The sequence below is a fragment of the Nothobranchius furzeri genome, chromosome 14, assembly GCF_043380555.1.
Source record: "Nothobranchius furzeri strain GRZ-AD chromosome 14, NfurGRZ-RIMD1, whole genome shotgun sequence".
Taxonomy (NCBI): Eukaryota; Metazoa; Chordata; class Actinopteri; order Cyprinodontiformes; family Nothobranchiidae; genus Nothobranchius; species Nothobranchius furzeri.
In genome coordinates this window covers 24,365,220-24,392,001 of record NC_091754.1, presented here as the reverse complement: position 1 = coordinate 24,392,001, position 26,782 = coordinate 24,365,220, and the positions used below count along the sequence as shown (strand labels likewise).

Below are 26,782 nucleotides of genomic sequence, written 5' to 3'. Positions count from 1 at the left end.
TGCGGCCAATGAAAACGCCTAGATTCCTCCTCAGAGGACGTTTACAGGGGATTAGAGGAGGGGGAGGTTTGTAATCCACCTCTTTCATTTAAAAACGTAATTTATTCTGCTCGGTGCAATTTTAAATCTTCAAAAACAGATAGAAGTACAGAACCTCATTAAATTAAGTCAATTTATCTGAAATATCAGATTAATGAAGAGCTGAAAAAAGTTAGATTTTGTTCAAATCTGCTCAAATGATCTTAATACTCAATCCATATAAATGCTGTGTCCATTTAAACTAATTAAAAACGTGTTTAGTTCCATTTTGATCAAAACGTGTTAAACTCCATGGCATAGCAGAACCTTCAGGTTTGTGTTATTTGTGAGATAAAACGTTAATGTTGCAAAGCAAACGGAGTAGTGGTAGAGTCGCATTGCTGTTACCCAAAATGTCCAAATATCAAAAAATACGACTACAAATCCTGCCATGAGGCTCAACTCTGATGTGGCTCACTTCTAGTTCCTGCAAATGGTGCACCAGAACTTTGTTTCCCTAGCCTAGAAATCTAGACCAACAGTAGTCGAAACTAAATTATTTTGCTCTGCATGTTGGTCTAGCCACACTTGCTTGGAACCTCCAGAGGCCAGTCTGATGGCTGGCCAATCACAGTGCTCTATCAGTTTGGTAGGTGGGATGTTTCTGCAACTGAGCAAAACTAAGATGGGGACAGCTCATTTGAAACGGCTTTGGCATCAAATTTGGGCTATTTAGACGTGGGCATATGAGTCAAGAGCAGATAGAAATACAGTATATTAATACTGTTAATACTGTTAATATTCAGCAAAAGGATGTACTTGCATCTTCTTTGACAATTGACTGACATTTGTAGCGATGAGTACGTCACAATTCCATTGCTTGGTTCTTTGTCACGTTGTTTGTTTAGAAATTTTTGAAAGACAAGCATTACGCCCAGTGACTGATAGCTGTCAATGGATCGTGACCAGGCTATACAGTATATTCACATGTGGCTTGCCAGGCAATTGTTTCCCCAGAGTATGACTCACGAAGCAATCATTCATACTATGAGACCATCTGCAAATGCTTTGATGAAACAAGTGAACTACACCTTTAAGAAAAAAATGTCATAATTCAATTTAATCTATTCAGTTTATTTATATAGCGACAAATCCCAGCAAGAGTCGTCTCAAGGCACTTCACAAAGTAAACATTCCAATACAGCTCAGTTCATTGAGTCAATCAGGAAAAAGTTTCCTATGAAAGGAACCCAGCAGATTTCATCCAGTCACTGAGGGTCAGTGTCTTTACATAAACCTCATACTAAGCAAAGTATAATGTACCCTAATGTGATCGTGCATGATTTAGAATAATTTGGGAGGTTTTGCACCAGTTTTATCAGGATTATGCATTTAAATTGACCATCATTACATGTGATTGTTATTACAAATCAGAATCAGAGTCAGAATCAGAATAGGTTTATTGCCATTGTCAGTGAACAAACAATTCACAAACTAGGAACATGCTTCGGTACTAGTGTGCTACATATAACATGAATAATAAGATTAAAAATAGAATAAAATAGAATAAAGTATAATAAAAAACTAGAATAAAACTTTCAGCTATAAAAAATGGCAGGTAATGGTAACATGGCCGATAACGTGACGTTGAGTCGAGTACAGAAGACGAGCATGGTTGTGTGTTTATAATCTATTCACAAGTCTAACGGCAGATGGAAAGAAGCTGTTCTTATGGCGGGAGGTTCTGGTCCGGATGGACCGTAACCTCCTGCCTGAGGGGAGTGGCTCAAAAAGTCTGTGACCCGGGTGCGAAGGGTCAGCTGCTATCCGACCTGCACGCCCCCGGGTTCTGGAGACGTACAGGTCCTGGAGAGATGGAAGGCTGCAGCCAATCACCTTCTCAGCAGAGCGCACAATGCGCTGCAGTCTATGTTTGTCCCTCACCGTGGCTCCAGCGTACCACACAGCGATGGAGGAGGTGAGGATGGACTCAATGATGGCCGTGTAAAACTGAACCATCATCTGGGCCGGCAGCTTGGCCTTTTTCAACTGCCGCAGAAAGTCCATCCTCTGCTGGGCCTTTTTGATCAGGGAGATGATGGATGGCTCCCACCTAAGGTAATGTGTGATGGTGGTTCCGAGGAAGCGGAAGGAGTCCACAGTGGTGACGGGGGTGTCACCACAAAGTGAAGACAAGTGAATTTGTGGTGTGAGTTTTAACCCTCTCAGGCTCAAAATAAATTTTGATAAAAGGACGAACAACTAAGTCCTTCAGGGGTACTTCTGAGTTAAAAAATGTTCATGAAATACGTTTGTGGAGTAACCAGGTTGGTTTTAACTGTTGCAAATCTGCAACGCCTGCCTCCAGAGGGTTAATTTCTGGAAAATCTTTTGATATCTGATTTTTAATGTGTTTAATGACATGAAATTTTTATCTTGTTTGACTGATGCATTACTCCATCTTATTGTCAGCTTTTGATTACAATATAAATCTGTTACATACGTAATGAGTTCTACATAGAAAACAACAAAGAACTCATTAATAAGCTTTAAGATCATAATTTTATGTGCAAATCTTTTTTTATTTTATTTTGGACTTTCCAGGGTGTTTCTCTAAAATGAGCTTTCTGTTTTCTAGGAGATCATATGCTTAATTGGGTGATGTTTGGTTTCCAAAGACCAAAAAAAAAAAAAAGATTACAATGGAGCATCATCATGTCCACATTCAAACATTCTTTCATGGTATCTTGCACTTAATCTGTATGTAATGTGCAATTTTTTGTTGCTATGGTTACTCCCTACAAAAAACAGGGCCTGCATTTGAAAGTTCATATATTCTGCAAAGGCATACCATTGTTCAGCATACGTTTGAGTAGATAGACATCGTCATTTATCTTTTCAGATGCATACAAACATGTATACGGGTCTTGGTTTGGAGGATGTTACTATGGTAACATGTCATTAATATGAACATGATAAAAATATGACCATATGCCTACACTTCATGGGAAAAAATATTTTAGAGTTACATTACCTCCTGTTAGTTGTTTTATATTTTTTAATGTATGTACCTATATTTTAAATATTTGATCATGTTTGTTACAAAATCCTACAGAAACTCTGAGCGGCACTTTCTGAAAAGTCATAGAAAGGTTATAGAAAGTCTCTTCCTGAATATTTCAGCCGTGCAAAGTCTACTCTTTCTATTGTCAAATTTAAAATAGCATATCAGACTTTGGTTTTGGTTGATTTTTAGTTGTACCTCTGATATTTTCCACTCTGTGTGTGCTTCAGCTTTAAATAGGCTGTTACATCACTTCTCTTTGAATTCTGCATCCTTCCCTTACATCCGTTGCGTGCTTAGAAACCATCTGCAAATGGCTGTTTCTCACCTCGTGCGCTGAAAGTTTCATGTTCAAAGGTTCTGAGAACTGATCTCAGCATTTCAGGATTACAAACTACCGCTGGTGCACATGCATCACCGATGAGTAATTAGAGTAATTAGGAGGGACGTCTAAGGCACTGAACACAGCAGCGCACTGAATTTTGAATATAAAGGGGAGAATACATTATTTTTTGCACTGCAAGCAATCAGTTACAATATAACCTCACCCTCTGTTGGTTAGAACCACCGACTCAAATACATGTTGTTTTTTTACACTCTGGAGCTTTTTGTATTTGTGTGAGGTAATGGTGAAAAATGAAAAGCCAGTTCTCGTTTCCTATCTAAAGTTAGTTTCATGCCTTTAGATGATAGTGTGTATTTTACTAATGATAATTATTCTGTTTTTCCCTACATTGTCTCACTCATTCCCTGATGTTTGGTTGTTTTCCTGGCCTGCAGCACTCAAAGGAAAAGAAGTTTCTTCTTTTCATATTTTCATTTTGGAGTGAATTAAAGCAGCTGTACTAATCAGAGCGGTTAAACTGCAGACATCTGCTGGCCAATAGCTTTGCAGCTAATCGTGTCTCTTTTTGATTTATAAAGATATTTTCAGTATTTCATATTTATTTGGGGGGGGGGGGGGGGGGGGGGATTCATTGCAACGGTCATGGTGAGAAATCAAAGTAGATGCCGACTGGTTGTTAGTGAGATTTAGCATATATTTATGCTCATGTGTTAGATTTAAAAAGCTTCTGAAAATTCAGAAAATTCCACTTGAGCCAATTTGAATACTTTTATTTCATATCGTGCCCAGGCGTGGTTTGAAATCATTAACTCGGCTTCTCCCTCATGAGAAAAGCAAACACAAATAAAGGTTTAATCACAAATCACCTCTAGCTAAATAGAAAAAGGTGAGATTTTTCATAAAGACAGAAAAAGATATGTATAGATGTAATGTTGGAATAAACATAATGTTTGTAAAATGTTCAAACAGATTAGTGCTGAAAAGGGTTTCTATTATAAAGCTATGCTTACCATGAAGAGAATGAGAGAAGCCATATAAAATAATATGACCTCTCATAATAAAGTTGTCTGACTTTATTCATGAAGTACATTTAAAGTTTAATCCAGACTTAGGTTCAAAAAGATGTCAAACTACACATTAAAGTGACTTTTGCATGAATACACTTTTTGTACAAGTACACAATCTGAGAGATGGTCAGCTTGGAGACATCGTTTTTTCAGGTCTTTGATCTTCAGACATTCTTACCTGGGCGACCCAGTCAGGGGTGATGAGTCCACAGCTCATGCCCAAGCAGCACGCTACACCATGGAACACCTCTTCGGATCCACAACCACCTGGATGCTTTTTCTGTTGCATCACTGATGTTTTTGGTGGCTTTCCTCTCCTGCATCCCAGTAATTCCAAGGAGCGGGGCAGAGACCGACCTGAGATTCGCCTGCAGCCAACCTTGGTGAGTTTACAACAGGTCTTCACCCATTCCCTTCGCAGATCTCAATCATCTCCTGATATTTTGTCTTATTCACAGTTTTTCAGCCCCAAAAACTTTTTCAGTCCAAACAAAGATGATGTTCGTGGGAGCTACTGGACTTGACAGATGGACTCCTTTAGGACCTGGTTGTGATGCCACAAATACCTTCCAAGGAGTTAGAAGATATAACGACATTTATGCAGCATTTGTTAAAACTTCCTTTCACCTTTTGAATTTGAGTTGCATCATATGGTGAGATGCTGTTCTTGAACATTCCCCATGTCAGCTTAACAGTGAGGTTGCTCTGCCTGTCGTCTAAACTAGATTACATACCAATTATTTTATAACCAATCAGCCTCTCTAAATTCATTTTCCCTTTCAGAGCCTAGATGAGCTCTTGACCATTCACTGGAAATGTTGAACATGTTTTAATCTCAAAACCAAACTTTGCCCCATTTTAGAGCTGTCTTGTTTTCAGAAAGTTATATTTATAACCTTTAGCTGCTCAGCTTTGACATGTTGCCTAGTTGGGTTTTCCACCACACCAAAATGTCAGCACAAGACTGTCTTGCTGTAGAATTTCCGCCATCTGATTTGGGCAGCTGATGGGTGAAGAGATCATGTGATCGCTTCTTCCTGGTTGAGAGCATCAGCCACCATCTGCTGCAACGGATGAGCATTTAAATGCAACTGATACTCAGTACAACATATTCTAGTTCCTTTATCTCCCTAAATTATGAGCTGAACTTAAATAAACAAACTCATGAACTTACATTAATTACATTTTTGGAAAGATTTCAATAAAATGTCGAACTTCGTTACCTTAAAACCATATCATTATTGCATTAGTAGTAAATGAGGAAGCACTTAACTAAATTAAATCTTTGTATCTAAAGTCGAACAGACATATTTTGTGTTTCTGGTTAATGAGTTTGACATTTAAAAATCTCCACAAACGAGCAACACGTGAGGAAGTGGTTGTGAAAATAGCAGCACAATAATTAATGCAACAGCATCTGTGTTGTTCCATTTGTGATTCAAACTCAGTATTCAATAGAGATGTTTTTTTTCTAAATGCTTTCATGCAAATTAATGAAAAACTTTTTTTTTTTCAAAATGTTCTAAAATATTAAAACAAGCAATGCAAACATAGATTTTTGTCCCCCTTTCTGGCTCCGTTTCATTGATTGATGCAGAAGTAAATACATATTTTACCCATCAATACAGATAAGTGTGGAAAAACTGACAAATTCTAGCATTTTCACCACATTGCACACATAAACTCTTTTATCTCTTTCCTTGCAAGCAATTTCTTCACTCTGCTCGTTTTCCAAACCATTAATCTAACATCCTTGTTGCTGATTTAAATTTATGCAAGGATGATGAGGAGCAAACTGTGCAGCAGAGAACAGAGGTGTTGTGATGTGTCCCTCTGTGTTCAGCCACAGGCTTTCTAGCAGGCATCTCAAATATTCACCAACATCCATCAGTGCCTGGAAGAGTCAGAGATCTCACTGGAGCCACGCAGACTTTCAGTTCCACATGCATAAATACACAGAGCTCATTCCTGGAGTACAACAGTCAGCTTTTGAGTTAAATCTTTCTCTGAAGTACACAAATGAAGGTAGAATTTGTAAAATTAGATGTAGAATGAAAGTTTTGGAGGAAATTCCCTGGTGGTTCTGCAGAAAATTGATGCATGTTCACATACACGTGCTAAGGAAGCATGTGAGACAGAGTGTGGTAAAGTGTTGAGGCTTGAGGCTTCCTCTGTTAGAGTGGGAGGCCCTGCAGAGCCGATTAATCAGATCACACAGCGCTTCTCTGCCTGCGTAAGACACCAAATTGTACATTTCAAAGAGAGTGGAGGAGGAATAAAATGTAGAATCAAAACAGATGCTTGATGCCAGTCATTTAGGGGTTTTATATAGAATAAACAAGATAATACCAAGAAAATTCAATGTTTGTTGAGGGAAAGGCGGCGTTCTTCTGGAAAAATATGATTACAAGTGCGTCCCGACCATTTTTTTTACCAGAGATCAGATTTTTTGTTGAGCTATGGATGGATGAACAGAAGGTCCCGGCATTCATGCACAGTAATGATAAACAGACAGAAAGAAAGAACCCGAGAGTAGGAAGAGGTTTGTGTGCAAGAAGACATGTGAGTTACATCAGGCATCTGCAGAGGCTCCTTAGCACACGTACACACTCAAGGATGCACATTTGAAATGAGCTTCTCCATCTGTCAGACAAAATCAGCAATAAGGCGTTCCAACCCATCACTTACTTTCTGTCCACCATCACTCTTTAATTAGGTTTGCAGCCTTCAGCTGGAAAAAGAATGAAATATATAATAAAATGGCAGATTTGCATAAAGCAATGCTTTGCATATCTGTTGATAACTGCAGGTAGGTGGAGTGACGGTGTATTTGAGCACAGAACTAGTGTGTTTGAAAATTGTTGTTATTAACAGAGACTGCCTGACATTTAAATACCTACAAAGGTCTTTAAAATCACAGCTAAAGTTATTTGATAAGATCTGCTGTGGAACTTATAAAAAAAAGTTACCAAATCACTAAAAAAAAACACATTTTTCTAGAGTTAATGATTTAGCTGTTTTGATGCATGAAGCAGTTAGAGGTGACTACAACGGCCCCTGCTGGAAGCAGAACAGAATTATGTTTCTTATTATTTTCCTGTTATATCCTCTTATTTTAGTCTGGATTAACCTGTCTCCTTCTATCATCACCCCAGCTTTGAAAGGCCACCTGCATGAACTGCCTCTGCATTTAATGACAAAATAAAATGACCCACCACCCTGACTAACAAGCACTGGAACAAACCTGGTTGCGGGTAAAGTAGAGAAACGTGACTGAAGGCTAAAGATACAGGATTTGAAATGGCTAAGAACACTTCGCACACTACTGATATGTATTTGTGAACCTTCCTTTAGACGCGTTAAACCTGTCATCTTCCTGTTTTGTTCTTGTGCGTTTGAGTGTGTGGGCAGAAATAGAGGAAATGTGAGTCACTGCACAAGAGGTGAAGTTATAGAAGACGCACTTGGACATAAACAGATTTTTATTACAATGGTCATCATGTTTTGTTCTATTAAGCACACTTACCTGTTACAACCTGTTGTTCTATGTTTTCTGCAAAAGGGTGTTGTGTGTAAAAGCTCCATACTATCTGTGCTAATCCAACAGCAACCTTCAAAATGTCAAAAATATGAGGAAACTGTTGAAACCTTTTAAGTTCCCTTTCTGATGAATGGCCAAACACAATGCCACAATAGAGCCCAACAATAGGAAGATGGATTTAGCCTACCCTGACTGCTCAGCCAGAACATGACCCTTCGTCTTCTCCTCTATCAGTCGGCTCCCCTGACCCGTAAAACAAAATACTGTAAGTGAACGGAGCTATAAAAGTTATTTTCTGGTCTGCTTTCTCACGGGCTGTTTTTACTCTCACCATGTTAAGCCTAAGAGTCTGCAGGTGGGCGTGTCTGTAGAGCAGGAGCAACGGCCAGCTGCAGCTCATCTCCAATCATCCTCCAGGGGGTATTTAAGGAGCTGACTTTCTCAACATCCTCGCCTTCAGCGGGTATCTCAGCTGACGACTGTGCTGCCAGGGCTAGGTTGGTGGAGCATTACGCGGCTGGTATGTGGGAATCTGGTGATACTGCCTGTGACTTGAACCTGTTTTTTTCTATGGACGAGCTGCAGTCAGCTGTTCGATCTGGGGGGGATAATTGCCCTGGGAGGGATGGTCTGGGGTATCCGCTGCTTCAGCATGCAGGTGGTCTCTTCCTGGAGGAGCTTTTGTCCTTGTACAATGCTGTGTGGGAATCGGGCTGTTTGCCCACTGAGTGGAGGCACTCTGTTGTTCTTCCTTTTTTGAAGCCGGGTAGGGCCCCTGGTTCCCCGGACTCCTATAGGCCTATAGCTCTGTCGTCTGTTGTCTGTAAGATTATTGAGCGCATGGTCACCTCACGGTTGGTGTACTTCCTGGAGCGTGGTTGCTTTTTTGCTCGCTGCCAGAGTGGGTTTCGGCTGGGGCGGTCCACGATAGACGCGGTGGCGCCTCTGGATCTGGACGTTAGGTGGGCTTTGGCGAATAAGAAGGCAGTGTTGGAGGTGTTCCTTGACAACGAAAAGGCTTATGATATGCTTTGGAGAGACAGGCTTTTAATTTCTCTGTACTTGGCTGGGGTTCGTGGGAGAATGTTGCGCTGGATCAGGGGCTTTCTCCATGATAGGGCAATTCAGGTTAGGGTGGGATCTGTGTTGTTGTTTTCTGTGGGGGTGGAAAATGGGGTTCCTCAGGGGAGTGTGATTAGCCCAGTGCTTTTTAATGTCCTGGTCAATGGCTTGTTTGATTCCTTGGGCAGTGATGTGGGGAGGTTCTTGTTTACTGTTGATGGGGTGTTGTTGAAGCGGGGGCCGGAACCTCCCGTTTCTTTTCTGCAGGGTGCAGGGCGGCTTGGATTGTGTGGTGGCTTGGTTGAGGCATTGGGGCTTTAAGTTGTCCCCATCCAAGTCCAAATTTATGGTTTTTGGGTTTAAGCGGATTGTCCCGTCGGTGGGTTTGCTGTTAGGTGGGCTGCCGCTGGAGCGCGTGTCCTCTTTTAAGTACCTGGGCATGTGGCTGGATGAGCGGCTGACATGGGGTGTTCATGTTCGGAGCCTGAAGGCCAGGTATGGAAGGGTCTTGAATGTGATGCGGTGTTTGGCTGGGACGGGTTGGGGGGGGGGAGCCGGTGCACCTTGCTGATGGTATACCGGAGTGTGTTCAGGTCAGCCCTGGATTATGGGTGTTTCCTGTATGGCTCGGCTGCCCCTAATACACTGAGGTGGTTGGATGTCTTGCAGGTGGCGGCTGTGAGGGTTTGCAGTGGGGCATTTAGATCAACCCTATTTGCTGCCCTTCTGGTCGATGTGGGTGAGATGCCCTTGGAGTTTCGACGAGTCAAGCTGGGACTCAGGTACCTGTTGAGGGTCAGGGGTATGGGTGATGCTTCTCCTGCTTCGGGCCTGTTGTACCAGCATTGGGAGTTTGAAGGGCGGGTCGGTTTGGTGAGGGTGGATTTTCTGCCTGATTGCGGGACAGAGCGGCCTCCTTGGGCTTCCTAGGTTGGCCTGTCTGTTCGCGCCTGGTCTGGTCTGATGTTCCGCCCTGGCTTCTGCTTGCACAGGTAGTGGATTTTACCTTTTGGGGCATTGCCACGATGGTGGGGTGGCTGGTGCTTTTCAGGATTTTACGGGGTTGGAGTGGGACTCTCATTTGCAGCTGTATACAGACAGCTCTAAGGATCCTGATAGTGGTCGGGTGGCAGTGGGTTTGGAGGTCCCGCACCTATGCTTCAGCTTTGGTTGCCGGCTCCACGACCATTGTTCCATGTTCACGGCTGAGTTGGTGGCTATCTTATGAGCCTTGCGTTGGGTGAAGGAGCGTGCTGTTATCTGCTCTGACTCAGCTGCTGCGTTGGAGGCTCTGTCAGGGTCTGGCTCTGGCTCTAGGCCAGACCTGGTGATTTCTGCCAGGGTGATGCTGGGCTTGTGGCTGTGAAGTTTGTTTTGTCTGGGTTCCTGCCCATGTGGGGGTGGTGGGCAAAGAGAGGGTGGACTCTGTGGCTAATGCGGCACTGAGGAGTACTGTTGTGGACCTGGAGGTTGCCATGGGCTCTCCTGAGTATTGTTCAGTGATAGGCAGGGAGGCCATGAAATTGTGGCAGGCATCGTGGGATGGTGGGGTTTTGGGTAGAGGCTTTTATGGGTTACATCATTTGGTGGGTGGCTGTGGCTGTGGGTCGGTCCTTGACCTTTTGAGGTGAGACTCGGTGGTCCTCACTCGGTTGAGGTTGGGCATTGTGGTCTTTGAAGCGGGCTATTTTTTGTGGGGAAACTCATGGACGGAGGTGTGATTGTGGGGAGCCTGAGTCTGTGTGCCATGTTCTTCTGCACTGTGGACGGTATGGTCATGAGAGGGAGACCTATTTTCAGAGGTTGAGAGCTACGGGTCTGTCGGTGTTTTCTCTGCGGACCTTGCTGGGTGTGGAGGACCGGCGTAGGGTGTGGGCCCTGATGTGGTTTCTGCATGTGACAGGGGTTTATGAGAGTCTGTGACGCTCTCTGGCGGTGTGTTTGGGTGGCTGTGGCAGCAATACGCCTCTTGGGCGTCTAGCCTGCCTCCCTCACTGAAGAAGAAGAACATCCTTGCTGGATGATTACTTAACCTGGGTAGTCTGAGCCAGGTTAAAAAATTATTGTCAAGCTAAGACTAAGACTGAGACCCAGACTAAGAAATTTTATCTGAAGCAGATTTCTAAGAGACTATAGAATAATCCTTCCTCTTATCCCTTCAAGGTTTTTTTAGAACCATCTCCTCAAGCCATCTCCAAGAACCTCTGAAAGGTTTAAATAGCATCGTACAGTTCCTTTAATTGACCTGTGTTCAGATTTGTTGGTTTACCCCAATGGCTCTATAATGTTTCCTGATGCTAGTTACTCTGTGTGTGTGTGTGTGTGTGTGTGTGTGTGTGTGTGTGTGTGTGTGTGTGTGTGTGTGTGTGTGTGTGTGTGTGTGTGTGTGTGTGTGTGTGTGTGTGTGTGTGTGTGTTGGCAGCCAGGTGACATTGTATTGAGGCGGACTTTTGTAATTGAACTAATGCTTATTTTCTGCACCATTATACAAATGTCTGTGATTTCCTAATTTTTTTATAATATTCTGTCTACCAAAATATTCCTATGATGAAAATTATAGACCTCATCTTTTTAAGTGGCAGAGGTGGAAAGAGTACTAAAATGTTGTACTTAAGTACAAGTATAATTACTTTCATGAAATTTTACTCAATTACAAGTAAAATTACCTGCCTCAAAATGTACTCAAGTAAAAGTAAAAAGTAGCTTATTTCAAATGTAGTCAGAGTAAAAGTTACTTAGTTACTTTTTTGACTGTGCAAGGACGGGCTCTTCTGAATAGTTAAAAAAAGACAATGGGGTATAAATGTCAAAGTGGCCGTTTTTTTAATTAAATGAACAAATATGCATATTGAAGTACAAAGGCAGTTACACTGCAAACTAGTAACATAAATTAGGTTATAGTCACAGGCCCATGACTTTTCCCTGAATGCTTATTTAGAGCAGCTGATTTTTAAAGTTAGCAGAGTTCATCTTTGGTAGTGGGTTCACTCACTCATTTAAAGATATCGGCCAGAGGCAAAATTTGTTGGAACAGCATGTGTAAATGTGTATTAAAATCTCAGATGAAAAAGGTTTTTGGATTTTGACGGCTGGAATTGTAAGAAAATCTGATGTTTGTGACTGGCGCAGGAAAAACAGAAACTAACTTCCAGTCTAAGCCCTGGGCAGCAGTTGACATTTCACATGGAGATCTGCTGAAACAGCTGTAGTAAACAACGCCTGGCTCCGCTGTTTCTGCGTTAGCGTTATAGCAGAGAACAATGTGTCATTAATCAGATGTAGCTTCTGAAGCCTCCACTAGTCCATCAGATTTGTTTTTTCTCTGGGATACGGCGACGAGAACGGATGTTAGATTACTGGAGAAGTTCAACCGAACTTCGATCCCGCCAGCTGGATATCACTACCAGAGGTGCAGAACGTTTGACTCAGAAGACCTGTGACCTGATTTGGACATAGAGGAGGATTCTGTTCATCTTCAGAACCAAAATCGGTACAGTTTGTTTACTTTTCTTAAATATTTCATTTCTGTGCTCCACTGGAAGCTCTAAGCTGGCAAGTTTTCAGCTGGTCTTAGCTCCGTCATGTGTCCCAATATAGTTCAGTAATCTACAATTTTACTGCTGTGTGTATTTATTGACATAACTCTGGAAAATAATGAACCTACAATTTACCAGAATAAATCTTCCTGATGCTGGAGTAACTCCTTAGCTCAACTCGTTGTTTGCACTAATCCAGTATGTCATGGAGGTTCTAATGTTGAAATATAGAGATCATCTTTTAGATTATATCTCTCTGTGTGTGTAAGTGTGTGTGTGTGTGTGTGTGTGTGTGTGTGTGTGCGTGCGTGCGTGCGTGCGTGCGTGCGTGCGTGTGTGTGTGTGTGTGTGTGTCGTAGCTTTCCCAAAGGACTTGTTCTTTCCTTACCGGAGCGAACATGGTTAGTTTTGCTGCAGTCATGCTAACGGGACTCGTCTGGAGTCCAGAAGTAGTGGTGCGGTTCTAGATGGATTTATAGATGTAGGTTATTATTTTAGATCAGACCTGTTATTTAAAAATGCGTGTAGGACACAGGCACATGGCTCAGACCTTTTGCTGCAGCTGTAAACGCAATTTTACATAATAATTAGGAGCATGAAAGTAAACAAATAACAGTGATTCACAATATTAGCATCAGCAGCTAGCTTGTTTTTTGTGCTGGAGTGACGTATGCGAAACATAGTTCTTCACTGTCTGGAGGAGAGGATTTGGATTTTCTGTAATCATTTATGACAAAAGTCCTTAATAAAATAAAAAACTGGACCCAGTACATGTTTATATAGATAATAAAGTGTAGTTATTTTGCATTTCTACAATTTTAAGGGAGGCCTGGGGATGGACTGTCCGATCTCGGGGGCAGAAGTTGCTGAGGTAGTCAAACAACTACACAGCGGCGGAGCCCCGGGGGCGGATGAGGTTCGTCCTGGGTATCTTAAGGCTATGGATGTTGTAGGGCTGTCATGGTTGACACGTCTCTACAACATTGCGTGGTCATCGGGGGCAGTTCCTAGGGAGTGGCAGACCGGGGTGGTGGTCCCCATCTTTAAGAAGGGTGACCTGAGGGTGTGTTCCAACTATAGGGGGATCACACTCCTCAGCCTCCCTGGAAAGGTCTACTCCAAGGTACTGGAGAGGAGGGTCCGATCGATAGTTGAATCTCAGATAGAGGAGGAGCAATGTGGTTTTCGTCCTGGCCGTGGAACTGTGGACCAGCTCTATACCCTTGCAAGGGTGATGGAGGGGGCATGGGAGTTTGCCCAACCAATCCACATGTGCTTTGTGGATTTGGAGAAGGCTTATGACCGTGTCCCCAGGGGCACCCTGTGGGGGACGCTCCAGGAGTATGGGGTGGGTGGCTTTCTGTTAAGGGCCATTCAGTCCCTTTACCAGAGGAGCGTGAGTTTGGTCCGCATAGCCGGTAGTAAGTCGGACCTGTTCCCAGTGAGGGTTGGACTCCGCCAGGGCTGCCCTTTGTCACCGGTTCTGTTCATCACTTTTATGGACAGAATTTCTAGACGCAGCCGTGGTGTGGAGTGTGTCGAGTTTGGTGGCATTAGAATCTCGTCTCTGCTTTTTGCGGATGATGTGGTCCTCCTAGCTTCATCCAGCTCTGACCTTCAGCTCTTGCTGGGTAGGTTCGCGGCCGAATGTGAAGCGGCTGGGATGAGGATCAGCACCTCCAAATCTGAGACCATGGTTCTCGACCGGAAAAGGGTGGCTTGCCACCTCCGGGTCGGGGGAGAGGTCCTACCTCAAGTGGAGGAGTTTAAGTATCTCGGGGTCTTGTTCACGAGTGAGGGTAGGAGGGATCGGGAGATCGACAGGCGGATTGGTTCGGCGTCTGCAGTGTTGCGGACGCTGAGCCGATCTGTCGTGGGGAAGAGGGAGCTGAGCCAGAAAGCCAGGCTCTCGATTTACCGGTCGATCTACGTCCCAATCCTCACCTATGGTCATGAGCTTTGGGTAATGACCGAAAGAACGAGATCGCGGATACAAGCGGCCGAAATGAGTTTCCTCCGTAGGGTGGCCGGGCTCAGCCTTAGAGATAGGGTGAGGAGCTCGGACCTTCGGGAGGGACTCGGAGTAGAACCGCTGCTCCTCCGGATCGAAAGGAGCCAGTTGAGGTGGTTTGGGCATCTGGTCAGGATGCCTCCTGGACGCCTCCCCGGGGAGGTGTTTCGGGCATGTCCTGCCGGCAGAAGGCCCCCGGGTCGACCCAGGACACGTTGGAGAGGTTACATCTCCAATCTGGTCCGGGAACGCCTTGGGGTCCTGCCGGAGGAGCTGGTGGACAAGGCCGGGGAGAGGACGGCCTGGAGCTCCCTAGTTGGGATGCTGCCCCCGCGACCCAGACCCGGATAAGCGGAGGAAGACGACGACGACGACGACGAGATGACGACAACAATTTTAATGCCGAGCCAATACCTTTAACCCTTCACCACTGAAATCAGTTTGTTCATTCCAGTCCTCCTAAATAATCCTCCAATCATCCAACTGGAATCCTTAAGGGTCCCGTAACGTCCATCCTGTCAGAACAGACCGTGGGAGCCCAGGTGTTACTAGAACTAATGGTGTCTCCTCACCAGCGTGAGCCTCCAAACTGTGAAGGTTGGTCTCCAAACATGAACTTCAAATTCATGCATTTATCTCCTCTTGTAACACTTTAACATGTTTTAAAAGGCTTGTATCATGATATGTTACACCTCCCAGACCAAAAATAGGTCCAATATAAGATAAAACATTATCATAAACACTGCAGAGACATCATTGTTTATTAAATACAAGTTATTTTCCTGAGCCATTACTTCAGCCAAGATATTGGATGCATGGATTTGATGAAGCCATGCTGTCTTATGCAGTCCTACACACACACACACACACACACACACACACACACACACACACACACACACTGCAGCATGTTAGAATCATTTGAATGACTAATTGAACTACACTGAACTGCTTTAGTAATAATTTAATCTCTTATTCTGGAGTAAAATAAAGAAACAAGCTAAATCATCACATATCTGTGGCATCAATATGCATCTTCTGAGTTCAAACACAGGGATGGAGCACAATGTTTACACCTGAACAGTATCAGGATTAACTCACAGAGGCCTGCATGTCTTCTGTTTTATGAGCAGAGCGCTGAGAATACGCTTCTTGTAATGGCTAGGTCACATATGGCCTTTTAAAAACTGCTACGCGTTTTGGTGAATGTAGCCTTCGTCAGGGAGTCAAACTCAACAATAAGGAGAAGTTCTTAACCAATTGGTTAATTATTGGTGCCATTATTATTATTGTTGTTTATTTTACGCACAATTTTTCAGTAAGGATTATAAGTGCAGGAGGTTTATTGCTTAGTTATTTTTGCTAAATGCATATTTCAACAATGACATTTTGCCCCTAACCAGCACATAACAGCTTCATCATCATCATCATCATCATCAAGCTTTATTTACAAAGAACATTTTAAACGGTGACAACACCAACCAAAGTGCTGTACACGACAATATGTCACCAAACTAGATACAGCAACATAAAATAGATAAAACAAATAAAAACTATAATAACAAAAACACAGGAAAGCACCCGGGTTAAACAGTCTCAGCCGGGAAGGCCAGGGACTAAAAATAAGTCTTCAAACGTACTTTAAAAGTGGGAAGGGAGGGGGCAAGTCGGACCGTCAGGGGGAGTTGGTTCCAAAGTTTAGGCGCACAAACTGAAAAAGCCTGTTCGCCACGGGCCATATAGCGGGCAGGAGGGACAAGCAGAAGGGGCTGGTCAGAGGACCTCAGGGTTCACGCCAGAACATAGGGACTCAAAAGATGTGCCAAATAAGAGGGGGCCATTTCATGAATAGATTTGTAAACCAACAGAAGAAATTTGAACTTAATACGAAACCGAACTGGAAGCCAGTGTAAATTTGCCAAAACAGGGGTGATATGCTGCCGTCGGTCTATGCCCGTAAGAAACCTTGCGGCAGCATTCTGAACCAATTGGAGGCGTACCACTGAAGAGGAGGGAATACCATAGAAGAGAGAGTTGGCATAGTCCAGACATGACGTTACAAAAGCATGAACAGCTGACTGAAGATCTGTTTTGTTCAGGAAAGATTTTAGTTTGGCCAGCCGGCGAAGATGAAAGAAACACGACTTGACTACCTGATTTATCTGTGCATCCATTTTAAAAAAAGCGTCCAGAGTGACCCCCAAATTTGTAATTGTTGGCTTCACCAAAACTGACAATGATGGGGGCAGAGATGGCACCAAAGCAGAGGGGGAGCAGGGGGCAAAGAGAATACCGTAGCCTCCAGTTTGGAGCTGATAAGATAGAAAAAATTAGCCGAGAGCCAGGACCTGACTTCACTCAGGCAGTCAGTGGTTGCACAGGGTCAGCAGATTTTAGGGCCAGATAAAACTGACAATCGTCAGCGTACAGATGAAAATTTCACGGAAATTTTCTAAAAATGGCTGCCAAAGGTACAATATATAGATTAAAAAGAAGTGGACCTAAAACGGACCCCTGGGGAACCCCACAAAAAAGAGGTGCCACTCTAGAGGTGCAATTCCCCAGGGCAACATTAAAACATCTGCCATTGAAATAGGAGCGGAACCACTCTAAAGCTGTTCCACGAATGCCAATTAACTGCTCCAGTCGCTGTAATAGGATTGCGTGGTCGACAATGTCAAAGGCGGCAGATAAGTCTAAAAGCACCAACAACACATGAGAACCAGAATCAGAGGCAAGCAACATATCGTTAAAAACATTAATAAGAGCAGTCTCAGTGCTGTGGAGAGGGCTTCATCAAACAAAGTTCACACAACATGAGTCAAACACTCAAACAGCAACTAACCACTTCCTGTTCACAGCAAGTTCTCTGCAGAAGCCTTCAGACGCTCCAGTCAGTCTCTCTGTGTTTGATGGTCACCATGTTCAGCCAAAAGCAACAGGTGTTGATTTTCATCCAGCTGGTAAACATGTGGAGTGTCTTTGCAGGTAAAGAGCAGATTTGTGTTTGACGTGTGCTTCTGTCCAGATTTAAACTGAGATTATATTTAATAATGAATTATTTCCTTAAATTTCAGCTGATATGAAAACTGAGCACAGAGATGTGCAGGTGTCCAGAGGAGAGACCATCATGTTTACTTGCAACGTTTCTACAATAAATTTAACACTGATCCGCTGGACCAATGTCAGATCTACATTTACTTATTCAGTCTCATCTAATCGCACCTTTTCAAATTTCTCCTCCAGCAGAGTGACGATAGACACTAACATACCTACTAGTCTAAATATCAGTAACATTCAGCATGATGATGCAGGGGTTTATAGGTGTACTATAACTAGTAACGGCCTAAACAGCATGACATGGAACTTAACAATAACCAGGACCCAAACAGGTACGTAGAGCTAAAAGCTTGAATGATCTCTCCTACAACAGGGTTGTTCAAACTGAGCAGCACGATGTTAATTATCACTGTTTTACTTTCAGAATCCAGTTTGTCAACATATTCAGTCCTAGATTATAAATTACATGTTCTAGCTGCTCTTGGATTCCTGTTGTGTTTCATCTCTGCAGCTGTCTGCCTCTGCAGGTGAGTCCCAACCTTTCACCTTTGGATCTTTTTAGACTAAACATTTGAAGTTTTTCTGTATTAGTGCAGAGCTGCTGTTAGCATTGAGACTGTTGGTAATACAATAAGGTTCAGTCACTTTACAGCCAAATATTTTAACTGACCTTTTTAATCCTCTTGATATGCTTGATATAAGTTTAACTAGTGGTTTGTTCAGAATGATTCATAATATTTAGGTGCTTTTTTTTTGTTTTTACTTGACTAACAACAACAGTTAAAACTTTCAAACATCATGTTGACGTTACTTGTATGAAGTTACTTACATGAAATCAAGCCAGGGTAACAGAGCCGTAGTGTGTGACACAGAAGCATACATTTGTACAAACAAAAGCAGATTTTCATGTGAATTCCAACACAAAAAGACAGATTCAGCTAATATTTCACTGATTTCTTTCGACAGAAATAATGAAAAAAACTATGAGCAAATTTTAACAAATTAAACAGTTTTCATGGTTTCTTCTTTCTTTTTGTGTGATTTTTAATAAACTAAATTTCAAGGAACATATAATGCAAGTGGCTGAGACATTTACCTCATTCATGACAATGATCACTCCCTTTTTGGGGGGCTTTTCTAGGTTTTGGGGCAAACAAGGGGATATTTGTAGCTCTCTAACACAAATTAGCAGAAACGTGTATAGGGTGACACTATGTAATGTCAGCTGAATTAAAAATAATGATGTTATGAGCTGTAAAAGTGTCTGGATTCAGAGCTGCATGTTGGTGCAGTTAGTAACATAGTTGTCTTGCAGCAAAAAGACGGCCGAAGTTATGCAATGGAGTGAGAGAGTCTCTGGGTTTTCTGCTGCAAAACGTTCAAATTTTTTGAGTTTCTTCAATGTTAAAACCGTTAAACATCACATAAGTTTATTTAGTTTTATTAAACCCAAAAGTAAAATTAATCATTGTTTCATTTTAGCAGGAAATGCAGGACCAGAGCATCAAATAATTATCCAGTTCAGGATCCATCCCAGTCTGAAGGAGAGGTCAGATGATTTTATTGTTATCATCTTTTTTCTTGTCTGGCTTACTTCTGGTCACATTTAACCTTGTTTTTAAAGATCTGCAGTCATCTTCATCTTTCTGCAGCTCTTTCTCTTTGTTTCTGAACATTTGGCTCTTTAGATACAGAAGAAACAATCTTTTATATGGCACCTCTCAAGAAAAAAATCACAAGGCTCTTCACAACAACAAGAATTAAAAATAAAAAAGATTTTAAAATATCATAAAGATGGGAAAAGACGAGGCATGTCCAAAGTGTGCCCATAGGAGTGATTTTGTGCAGCACTTTTCTTCTTTTATTTTCTTATTTTTAACTCAGATTTGTAATCATCTTTCGTTTGTTTTATGTTATTTTATAATTTTATGACTTAATTTTTCTGATTTTAATTTTGTTGTGTTTTAAAATCATTATGATTTTATGACTTTATGATTTGTTTTGTTTTGTTTTGATCTATGTGAAGCATAAAATTTACTTTCTATGATGAAATTTGTCTGCCCAACAGGCTTTTGCTGTAGACTGACACTTTTTAACATTTTATATTCCAATTTTCACTAATATTTCTATTTCTGATCCATTTTGAGAAGAACAAATACATTAAATCACCATAAAGTAAAACGATTAACTAAATTTGGCAGCTCACCAGAACTACTAACATGACGATTTTGGACCACACCTTGAAAAATGTGGACACCCCAGCTCTAGACCATCAATGTAAGAATTACGTTGTGGAGTCAGACCTTCTTCAAATGCTGCCACTCAGTTAAAAAAAACAAGTAACCACGTATCTCTCCACTTCTGCATCTTTATCTGCTTGTACTCTTCTTTGCATCCCCATCTGTGGTTAAATTCACTTGTTTGCCGATGAAATAAACAAACTGATAACTAGTTCCCTGCTCTCTGTCACTGCAGTTGGGTCCACAAAACATCTTTATTATGACGAATGCCCCCACGGAGCCACGAGGCAGCGTGGATGAAGGGAGGAACAAGAAGGAGAGGAGAGAGCACATGGAGAGACTTAATTCACTTTATGGTCACATCTGACCTGAGAGGACTGGAGAGACTTTTGGATTAAATGGAGACGGGTGATTTGCTGTGGCGGCCCCTGAAGGGAAACGCTGAACGAGAAAGTAGAAGACTTTAAAAGACACACCAAAATGGCATTAATGTTTTCATGGTAAAAATAAAAATATGTTTAATTACTCAAGTGTTTTTAATCTTGATGTTCTGTCTGTTTTACTCAGATCATCTTTGACCATTTTATGACAACTGATTCAGCAGGTTTTACATGCAGATCAAACTCTTTTCCCTGAATGATTCCAGTAGAGGGCGCGTTTGGCTAATGTTTGAATTCAGGTTTTTTTTTTTCTTCATCAGGAGTTTTGCAACTGGGGTCAATGGGAGCTAAAGGGTTAGTGAAGTTTCTAGAGTCTTGCATCAGACAGCGGTAAGGGGAGGATAGTTTAAAGACCACAGGACCCCAGAATAGACAGGCAGAGTCAGACTTAGTGATTTCATTTATCTCAAAGACGAAAAACAATATATTTTTGTTCATTCCTGAAATGCAATCAACAATAATAATAATTACAGTTTTTCTCAATAGTTTACATACATTTTCTGGTACTTGAGACACAATGACCTGCACTCAAATTGCAAATCTAAAACACATTTTTTTTTCAAAACACTACTCACAATTCTCTGCTGTTGGCACAATTTTCATGCAGAAAATATCTTGTTTTCACAAGGAACACACCGCTATTCAAATATGCACACTGACTCATCACAAGGGCAAACACCCGTCACAGAGTTTTACAATCAGCAATCAGAGCTTTGGCATAAACGGGCAACAGGTGAGCTCTTCTGTTTTGGAGCAATGGATGCCAACATTGGAAACAGAGGCAGAGCCAGAGGAGTGAGAGTAAGAGGATGACGACAGGGAGGACGGGGAGGACGAGGACGAGGAAGACCAAGGACCGTAATCTCTGATGAGATCCAAGCCACTTTGGTTGCTCATGTGGTCAACAATGAGGGAGGCTGGGCAAAGAGTACAGCCAAATTTGAGCTGGTACACTGTAGCATCCATCATCCGGACCTTCCGAAATGAGAATAGGTAAATAATCTTCTCTCACTGGAAAATGGCAGTACTGCATATCAATACAATCAGTATTCAATGAGTATAGTAGCAGTATTGCCTGTGAACTGTTTTGTTGGACAGTAAAAATAATGTAAAGTATGTTTCCAGTATTTCGGAAATGCCTACTTTGTGTTCACATTATTTTACTATTTGTTTGGCAGAACTGAAAGATTACCAACACGAGGAGGTCGGAAACGTCTTCTGTCTCCTGAGCAGGAAACTAAAATCATGAACATGGTTCTAAAAAAAAAGTCATATTATTACGGCAAACATAAAGAAAAATAATAGAAAACAATGACATGTTTCAAAATATTGATAGAGTCAGCTTGTCAACACTGGACCGCGTCTTGCGCAGATATCATCTCAGGATGAAGCTGGTCTATGTGTGAGTCCCACAACTGATGCATACACTCAACACTGTGTACAGTAAATTATACATATTTCAATATTGCAGTCATAATGATTGTGCTTCACAATAGTGACCACTCCATGTATTTGTGTGTTCAGAGTGTAAAAACAATATTCTGAAATATTTTACGACACATGTATGTACATGATGGTGCGGCTCCCATCTACCTGAATCCTCTTGCAAAGGCTTACGTCTCGGCCCGGCCGCTCCGGTCATCACAGGATCGTCGGCTAGCAGTGCCTACACCACGCTCAGGACAATCCAGACTCATCTCATGCATCGTTCCACAAATGTGGAATGACCTTCCAAGCACTACCAGAACAGGGGCTTCCTTTTCAATCTTCAAGAAACTCCTGAAGACCCTGCTCTTCAGAGAGCATCTTCTTAACTAGCACCCTCCCTGCACCCGTCCCCCCTCTCTACTGTCCACTCCTTGTTCCCTCCTCTCCATGATTGATGTCAAGTTGTTGTTGTTATTGTTGATGTTAGCCTCAAGGGCAATATGCCGATTATCACTTGTAAGTCGCTTTGGACAAAAGTGTCTGCTAAATACATAAACATAAACATATACTTAAACATAAACATGTACATACTGTCTGTAGTAAGTGTAACACTGAACCAAAAAGACTCAAGTCATTAATATATGATGAATGGAGAAGAAGTGTTTTCCATTCATCATAGTGTTTTACATTGAGCACATGAGTGTTCGGCTGGTTCTGATAAATGTCTATTCATATGATGGTCTGTGTGTGTCATTTGACAACATAATCACACTGTGAGGAGAAACAACATTGTTTTGAATGTGAAGCTTCATTTTGCAGGTTAATTGAGGGGTTTTGCCCATTGTGTGTGTGTTTTTGGATTTATGGGTAGAGTTCTGAGAACATGAGGCATGCTCTCAGAAAATGTGTGTAAACAATTGAGAAAAACTGTAATAAATATTTTGTATTTGCTCCTCTATCATAAAGTGAAGAAGAATTTTATTTTAAAGGAGACCACTGAGTCCACTGATCTCAGGGGAAGAGCATTTGAGTCTGGGGGCCACAGCAGCAAATGATCTGTCACTTTTGGTCTTTCGTTTTGTAAAGTGAGTTTGAGCCAACACAGAAGTAAAGGTGTGTGTTTTTGTGGACATGTTTATAAATATATGTGTGAGACAGATTCTGCAGAAACAAGACCAGGCTTGACTTCGCCGAAATGTAGCATATTTAACACCTACAGTCCCCCACAGGAAGTGTGTGTGTGTGTGTGTGTGTGTGTGTGTGTGTGTGTGTGTGTGTGTGTGTGCGTGTGTGTGTGTGTGTGTGTGTGTGTGTGTAAAACCATTCCTGACAAGACAACAACTGAAAATAGAAGCCCATGCTATTATTACAAGACTGACTGCTGTAATTCCCTCCTATTTGGAGTGACCAGGGCAACTTTGGCAAGGCTGCAACTAGTGCAAGATGCAGCTGCAAATCTTTTGGTGGGGAAAAAAAAATTTGAGCATGTCTCCCCCGTCTAGGAATCCTCGCACTGGCTGCCTGTGGATTTCTTTTATTTATTTATTTATTTTCATGTTTTATTTTCATTTATTGACATTAAAATAATAATACAGAACTAAATTGCTACAAGCCAAAATGAAAAAGGGGACAGAAAAAAGAAAAACTTATGTTATCTGCCCCTTTTAACTAAAATAACATTAATACACAGTAAGAAGCATAACGTTATAGACCTATATACATACCTATATACACATATGCATACATAGACTTGTTTCCTTTTCCCTTATTCATTTTTTTCTTTTGTTCATCCCCCCAACCCCCTCCCCTCACACATTTATGTAACAGATCTACATAAGTTAATCATTTCTTTTTTTATCTCTTTTTTTAAAGTAAATATTGTTTTTGCATTCTTGAGTTCAGTACTCAATTTATTCCACAATTTAACTCCATATATGGACACACAACGTTCCTTTATGAGTATCCTATGTCTAGGTATATGAAATAATTCATATCGTTTTAAATCATATTTACTATGTCTTTTTGTAAATCTTTTGATTAAACCTGCAGGTGCGTTCCCTTTGTTTGCAATTTACATAAATTTTGAAATATTGTAGTCCACGAGATCATAGAATTTTAGTGTTTTTAATTGTATAAATAATGGGTTGGATGGATCTCTGTAGTTGCTCCTTGTGATTATTCTTATTGCTTTTTCCTGTAAGATGTAAATGGAATTTGTGTAAGTTTTATATGTTGTTCCTCAGATTTCAATGCAGCAGTTCAGGTACGGTATGATCAGTGAGTTTTATAACAAATATAGTGAATTATTATAAAGTAACCATTTTGCTCTATGTAACAGTGCAATAGTTTCAGATATTTTAGTTCTGACACTGTTTATATGCGGTTTCCAAGACATTTTTTCATCAATGATGACTCCCAGATACTTGACTTCTTTAACTCTTTTAATATTAATCTCATCTATATTTAATAAAATTTCATCCTTTGAATATGTATTACTAAATATCATAAAACATGATTTATCACTGTTTAATGATAGTTTGTTCCCATCAAACCATAGTTTAAGTTTTTTCATCTCTGTTTGTATCACTTCTATCATCTGCTCAACATTATCTCCTGAATAGTAAAAAGTTGTATCACCTGCAAATAAGGTGCATTTTAATATATTGGATACCTCAACAATATAATTTATATAAATAATAAATAATTTTGGACCCAATACTGACCCTTGTTGTACACCACAAGTAATGTTATTTATATGTGATTTTGTGTTGTTTATTTCTGGACCTTTTACCAATCAAAGCAGGTGATGTGAAAGTCTCACAGCTTGCTGCAACTCTTTTCTGCAAATTATGAAAGTAGAAAGCAAGGATCCCATCCATAGCTGGTATCTAAATCCAATTGTTTCCAATATTCTCACGTGAGCCTTTTCTACAAAGCTCTACGTAACTATTATTCTCAGCATGTCTTCTTCCTTTTTCTGTAGTATCTTTGTGTCTTTAACAAATCCTTTAATAAACTCTTAAACTTTATCTGTGTGTGGCTGTTTGGATCTGGCTAATCGTCACCAGGTCTGACCGTGACAGTTACGTGGTGTTGTGGATTCAGCCTCCTCGCCTGCTACCACTTGTTAAAACAAGCTGCTTTTAAAAAAACCACCAAAAACACACTTCTGTCTCCATGATCAACTTCCTTAGTCATCAGAACAGGACCTCTGTCCCTTGGCTTGTTTCAGCTTCCTTGTCTCTCTACTTTCTTGCCTCTGAAATGTGTGTTGGGACTGTGCATGTGTGATGCATTCAGGATCTCAAAACATGACTTTTTTATTTTATTTTGCACAGACCAGCAAATTAAAATGAGTGAAAGTAATTTAAATTTCCAGCTAAATTCCTGAAGCATTTTTCAGCCAAAGAGCCTCAGATTACCAAAACAAGATTAGTGAAAAGAGAAATGCAGTGGTACAGACAAAGCAAATGTTGGTTCAAATCATCTGACAGTTTTAAAGGTTTAAATGGCACAAACTGATCAGGAAGGTGGTTTTAGTCCTATGCCTTTATTCAGATTCCGTTAGCCGTCTGACGCGAACCATAATGGTTGAAAACATCTTCTTACCACTTCCTGTTGTCAGCAACTCCTCTGCAGAAGCTTTCAGAGCTGGTAGTAATGCTTTAGCCAGTCTCTCATTGTCGGATGGTCACCATGTTCAGCCCAAAGAGAGACCTGCTTATCTTAAATCTGCAATTTTCTGGTGAAAATATGGAGCATATTTGCAGCTAAAGAGCAGATTTGTGTTTGTGATGAGCACTTACATCCAGATTTAAATGGAGATTATATTTAATTAGGATTTATGTTCTTAATTTTCAGCTTATCTGAAAACTGAGCACAGAAATGTGCCGGTGTCCAGAGGACAGACCATCATGTTTACTTGCAACATTTCTACAGTAAATTCAACAATGATCCACTGGACCAATGTCAGATCTACATTTATTTATTCAGTCTCAACTAATCGCACCGTTTCAAATTTATCCTCCACCAGAGTGACAATAGACACTAACATACCTACTAGTATAAGTATCAGTAACATTCAGCATGATGATGCAGGGGTTTATACGTGTACTATAACTGGTAACGGCCAAAGTTTAGGCGCACAAACTGAAAAAGCCCGTTCGCCACGGGTCATATAGCGGGCAGGAGGGACAAGCAGAAGGTGCTGGTCAGAGGACCTCAGGGTTCGCGCCGGAACATAGGGACTCAAAAGATGTGCCAAATAAGCAGGGGGCCATTTCATGAATCGATTTGTAAACTAACAGAAGAAATTTGAACTTAATACGAAACCAAACTGGAAGCCAGTGTAAATTTGCCAAAATAGGGGTGATATGCTGCCATCGGTCTATGCCCGTAAGAAATCTTGCGGCGGTATTTTGAACCAATTGGAGGCATACCACTGAAGAGGAGGGAATACCATAGAAGAGAGAGTTGGCATAGTCCAGACATGACGTTACAAAAGCACGAACAACTGACTGAAGATCTGTTTTGTTCAGGAAAGATTTTAGTTTGGCCAGCCGGCGAAGATGAAAGAAACACGACTTGACTACCTGATTTATCTGTGCATCCATTTAAAAAAAAAAAGCGTCCAGAGTGACCCCCAAATTTGTAATTGTTGGCTTCACCAAAACTGACAATGACAGGGGCAGAGATGGCACCACAACAGAGGGGGAGAAGGGGGCAAAGAGAATAGCCTCCAGTTTGGAGCGGTTAAGATAGAGAAAATTAGCCGAGAGCCAGGACCTGACTTCACTCAGGCAGTCAGTCAGTGGTTGCACAGGGTCAGCAGATTTTAGGGCCAGATAAAGCTGACAATCGTCAGCGTACAGATGAAAATTTACCAGGAATTTTCTAAAAATGGCTGCCAAAGGTAAAATATATAGATTTAAAAAGAAGTGGATCTAAAATGGACCCCTGGGGAACCCCA

At 41.4% G+C, this 26,782-nt stretch overlaps 1 protein-coding gene across 2 annotated transcripts; it reads left to right on the top strand.

Moving 5' to 3' along the window:
• Positions 1-16,370: 16,370 nt before the first annotated feature.
• On the top strand, positions 16,371-20,471 carry LOC107389870 (uncharacterized). Of its 2 annotated transcripts, none has more exons than XM_015966285.3 (5): positions 16,371-17,633; positions 17,723-18,037; positions 18,130-18,232; positions 19,191-19,254; positions 20,181-20,471. In XM_015966285.3, the coding sequence occupies exons 1-5, from the start codon at positions 17,462-17,464 to the stop codon at positions 20,310-20,312; spliced, it is 786 nt and encodes a 261-aa protein (XP_015821771.3). In that variant the 5' UTR covers positions 16,371-17,461; the 3' UTR covers positions 20,313-20,471. The 2 variants fall into 2 exon arrangements, with proteins under 2 accessions (XP_015821771.3, XP_015821770.3); XM_015966284.3 differs by having other exon boundaries at positions 16,376-17,633; positions 19,188-19,254.
• Positions 20,472-26,782: the final 6,311 nt, after the last annotated feature.

Coding starts and splice junctions, on each gene's coding strand:
- LOC107389870 (XM_015966284.3), top strand. CDS start 17,462: ATGAGTCAAACACTCAAACAGCAACTAACCACTTCCTGTTCACAGCAA. Junction 17,634..17,722: donor CATGTGGAGTGTCTTTGCAG/GTAAAGAGCAGA, acceptor CTTAAATTTCAG/CTGATATGAAAACTGAGCAC. Junction 19,255..20,180: donor CATCCCAGTCTGAAGGAGAG/GTCAGATGATTT, acceptor CTGTCACTGCAG/TTGGGTCCACAAAACATCTT.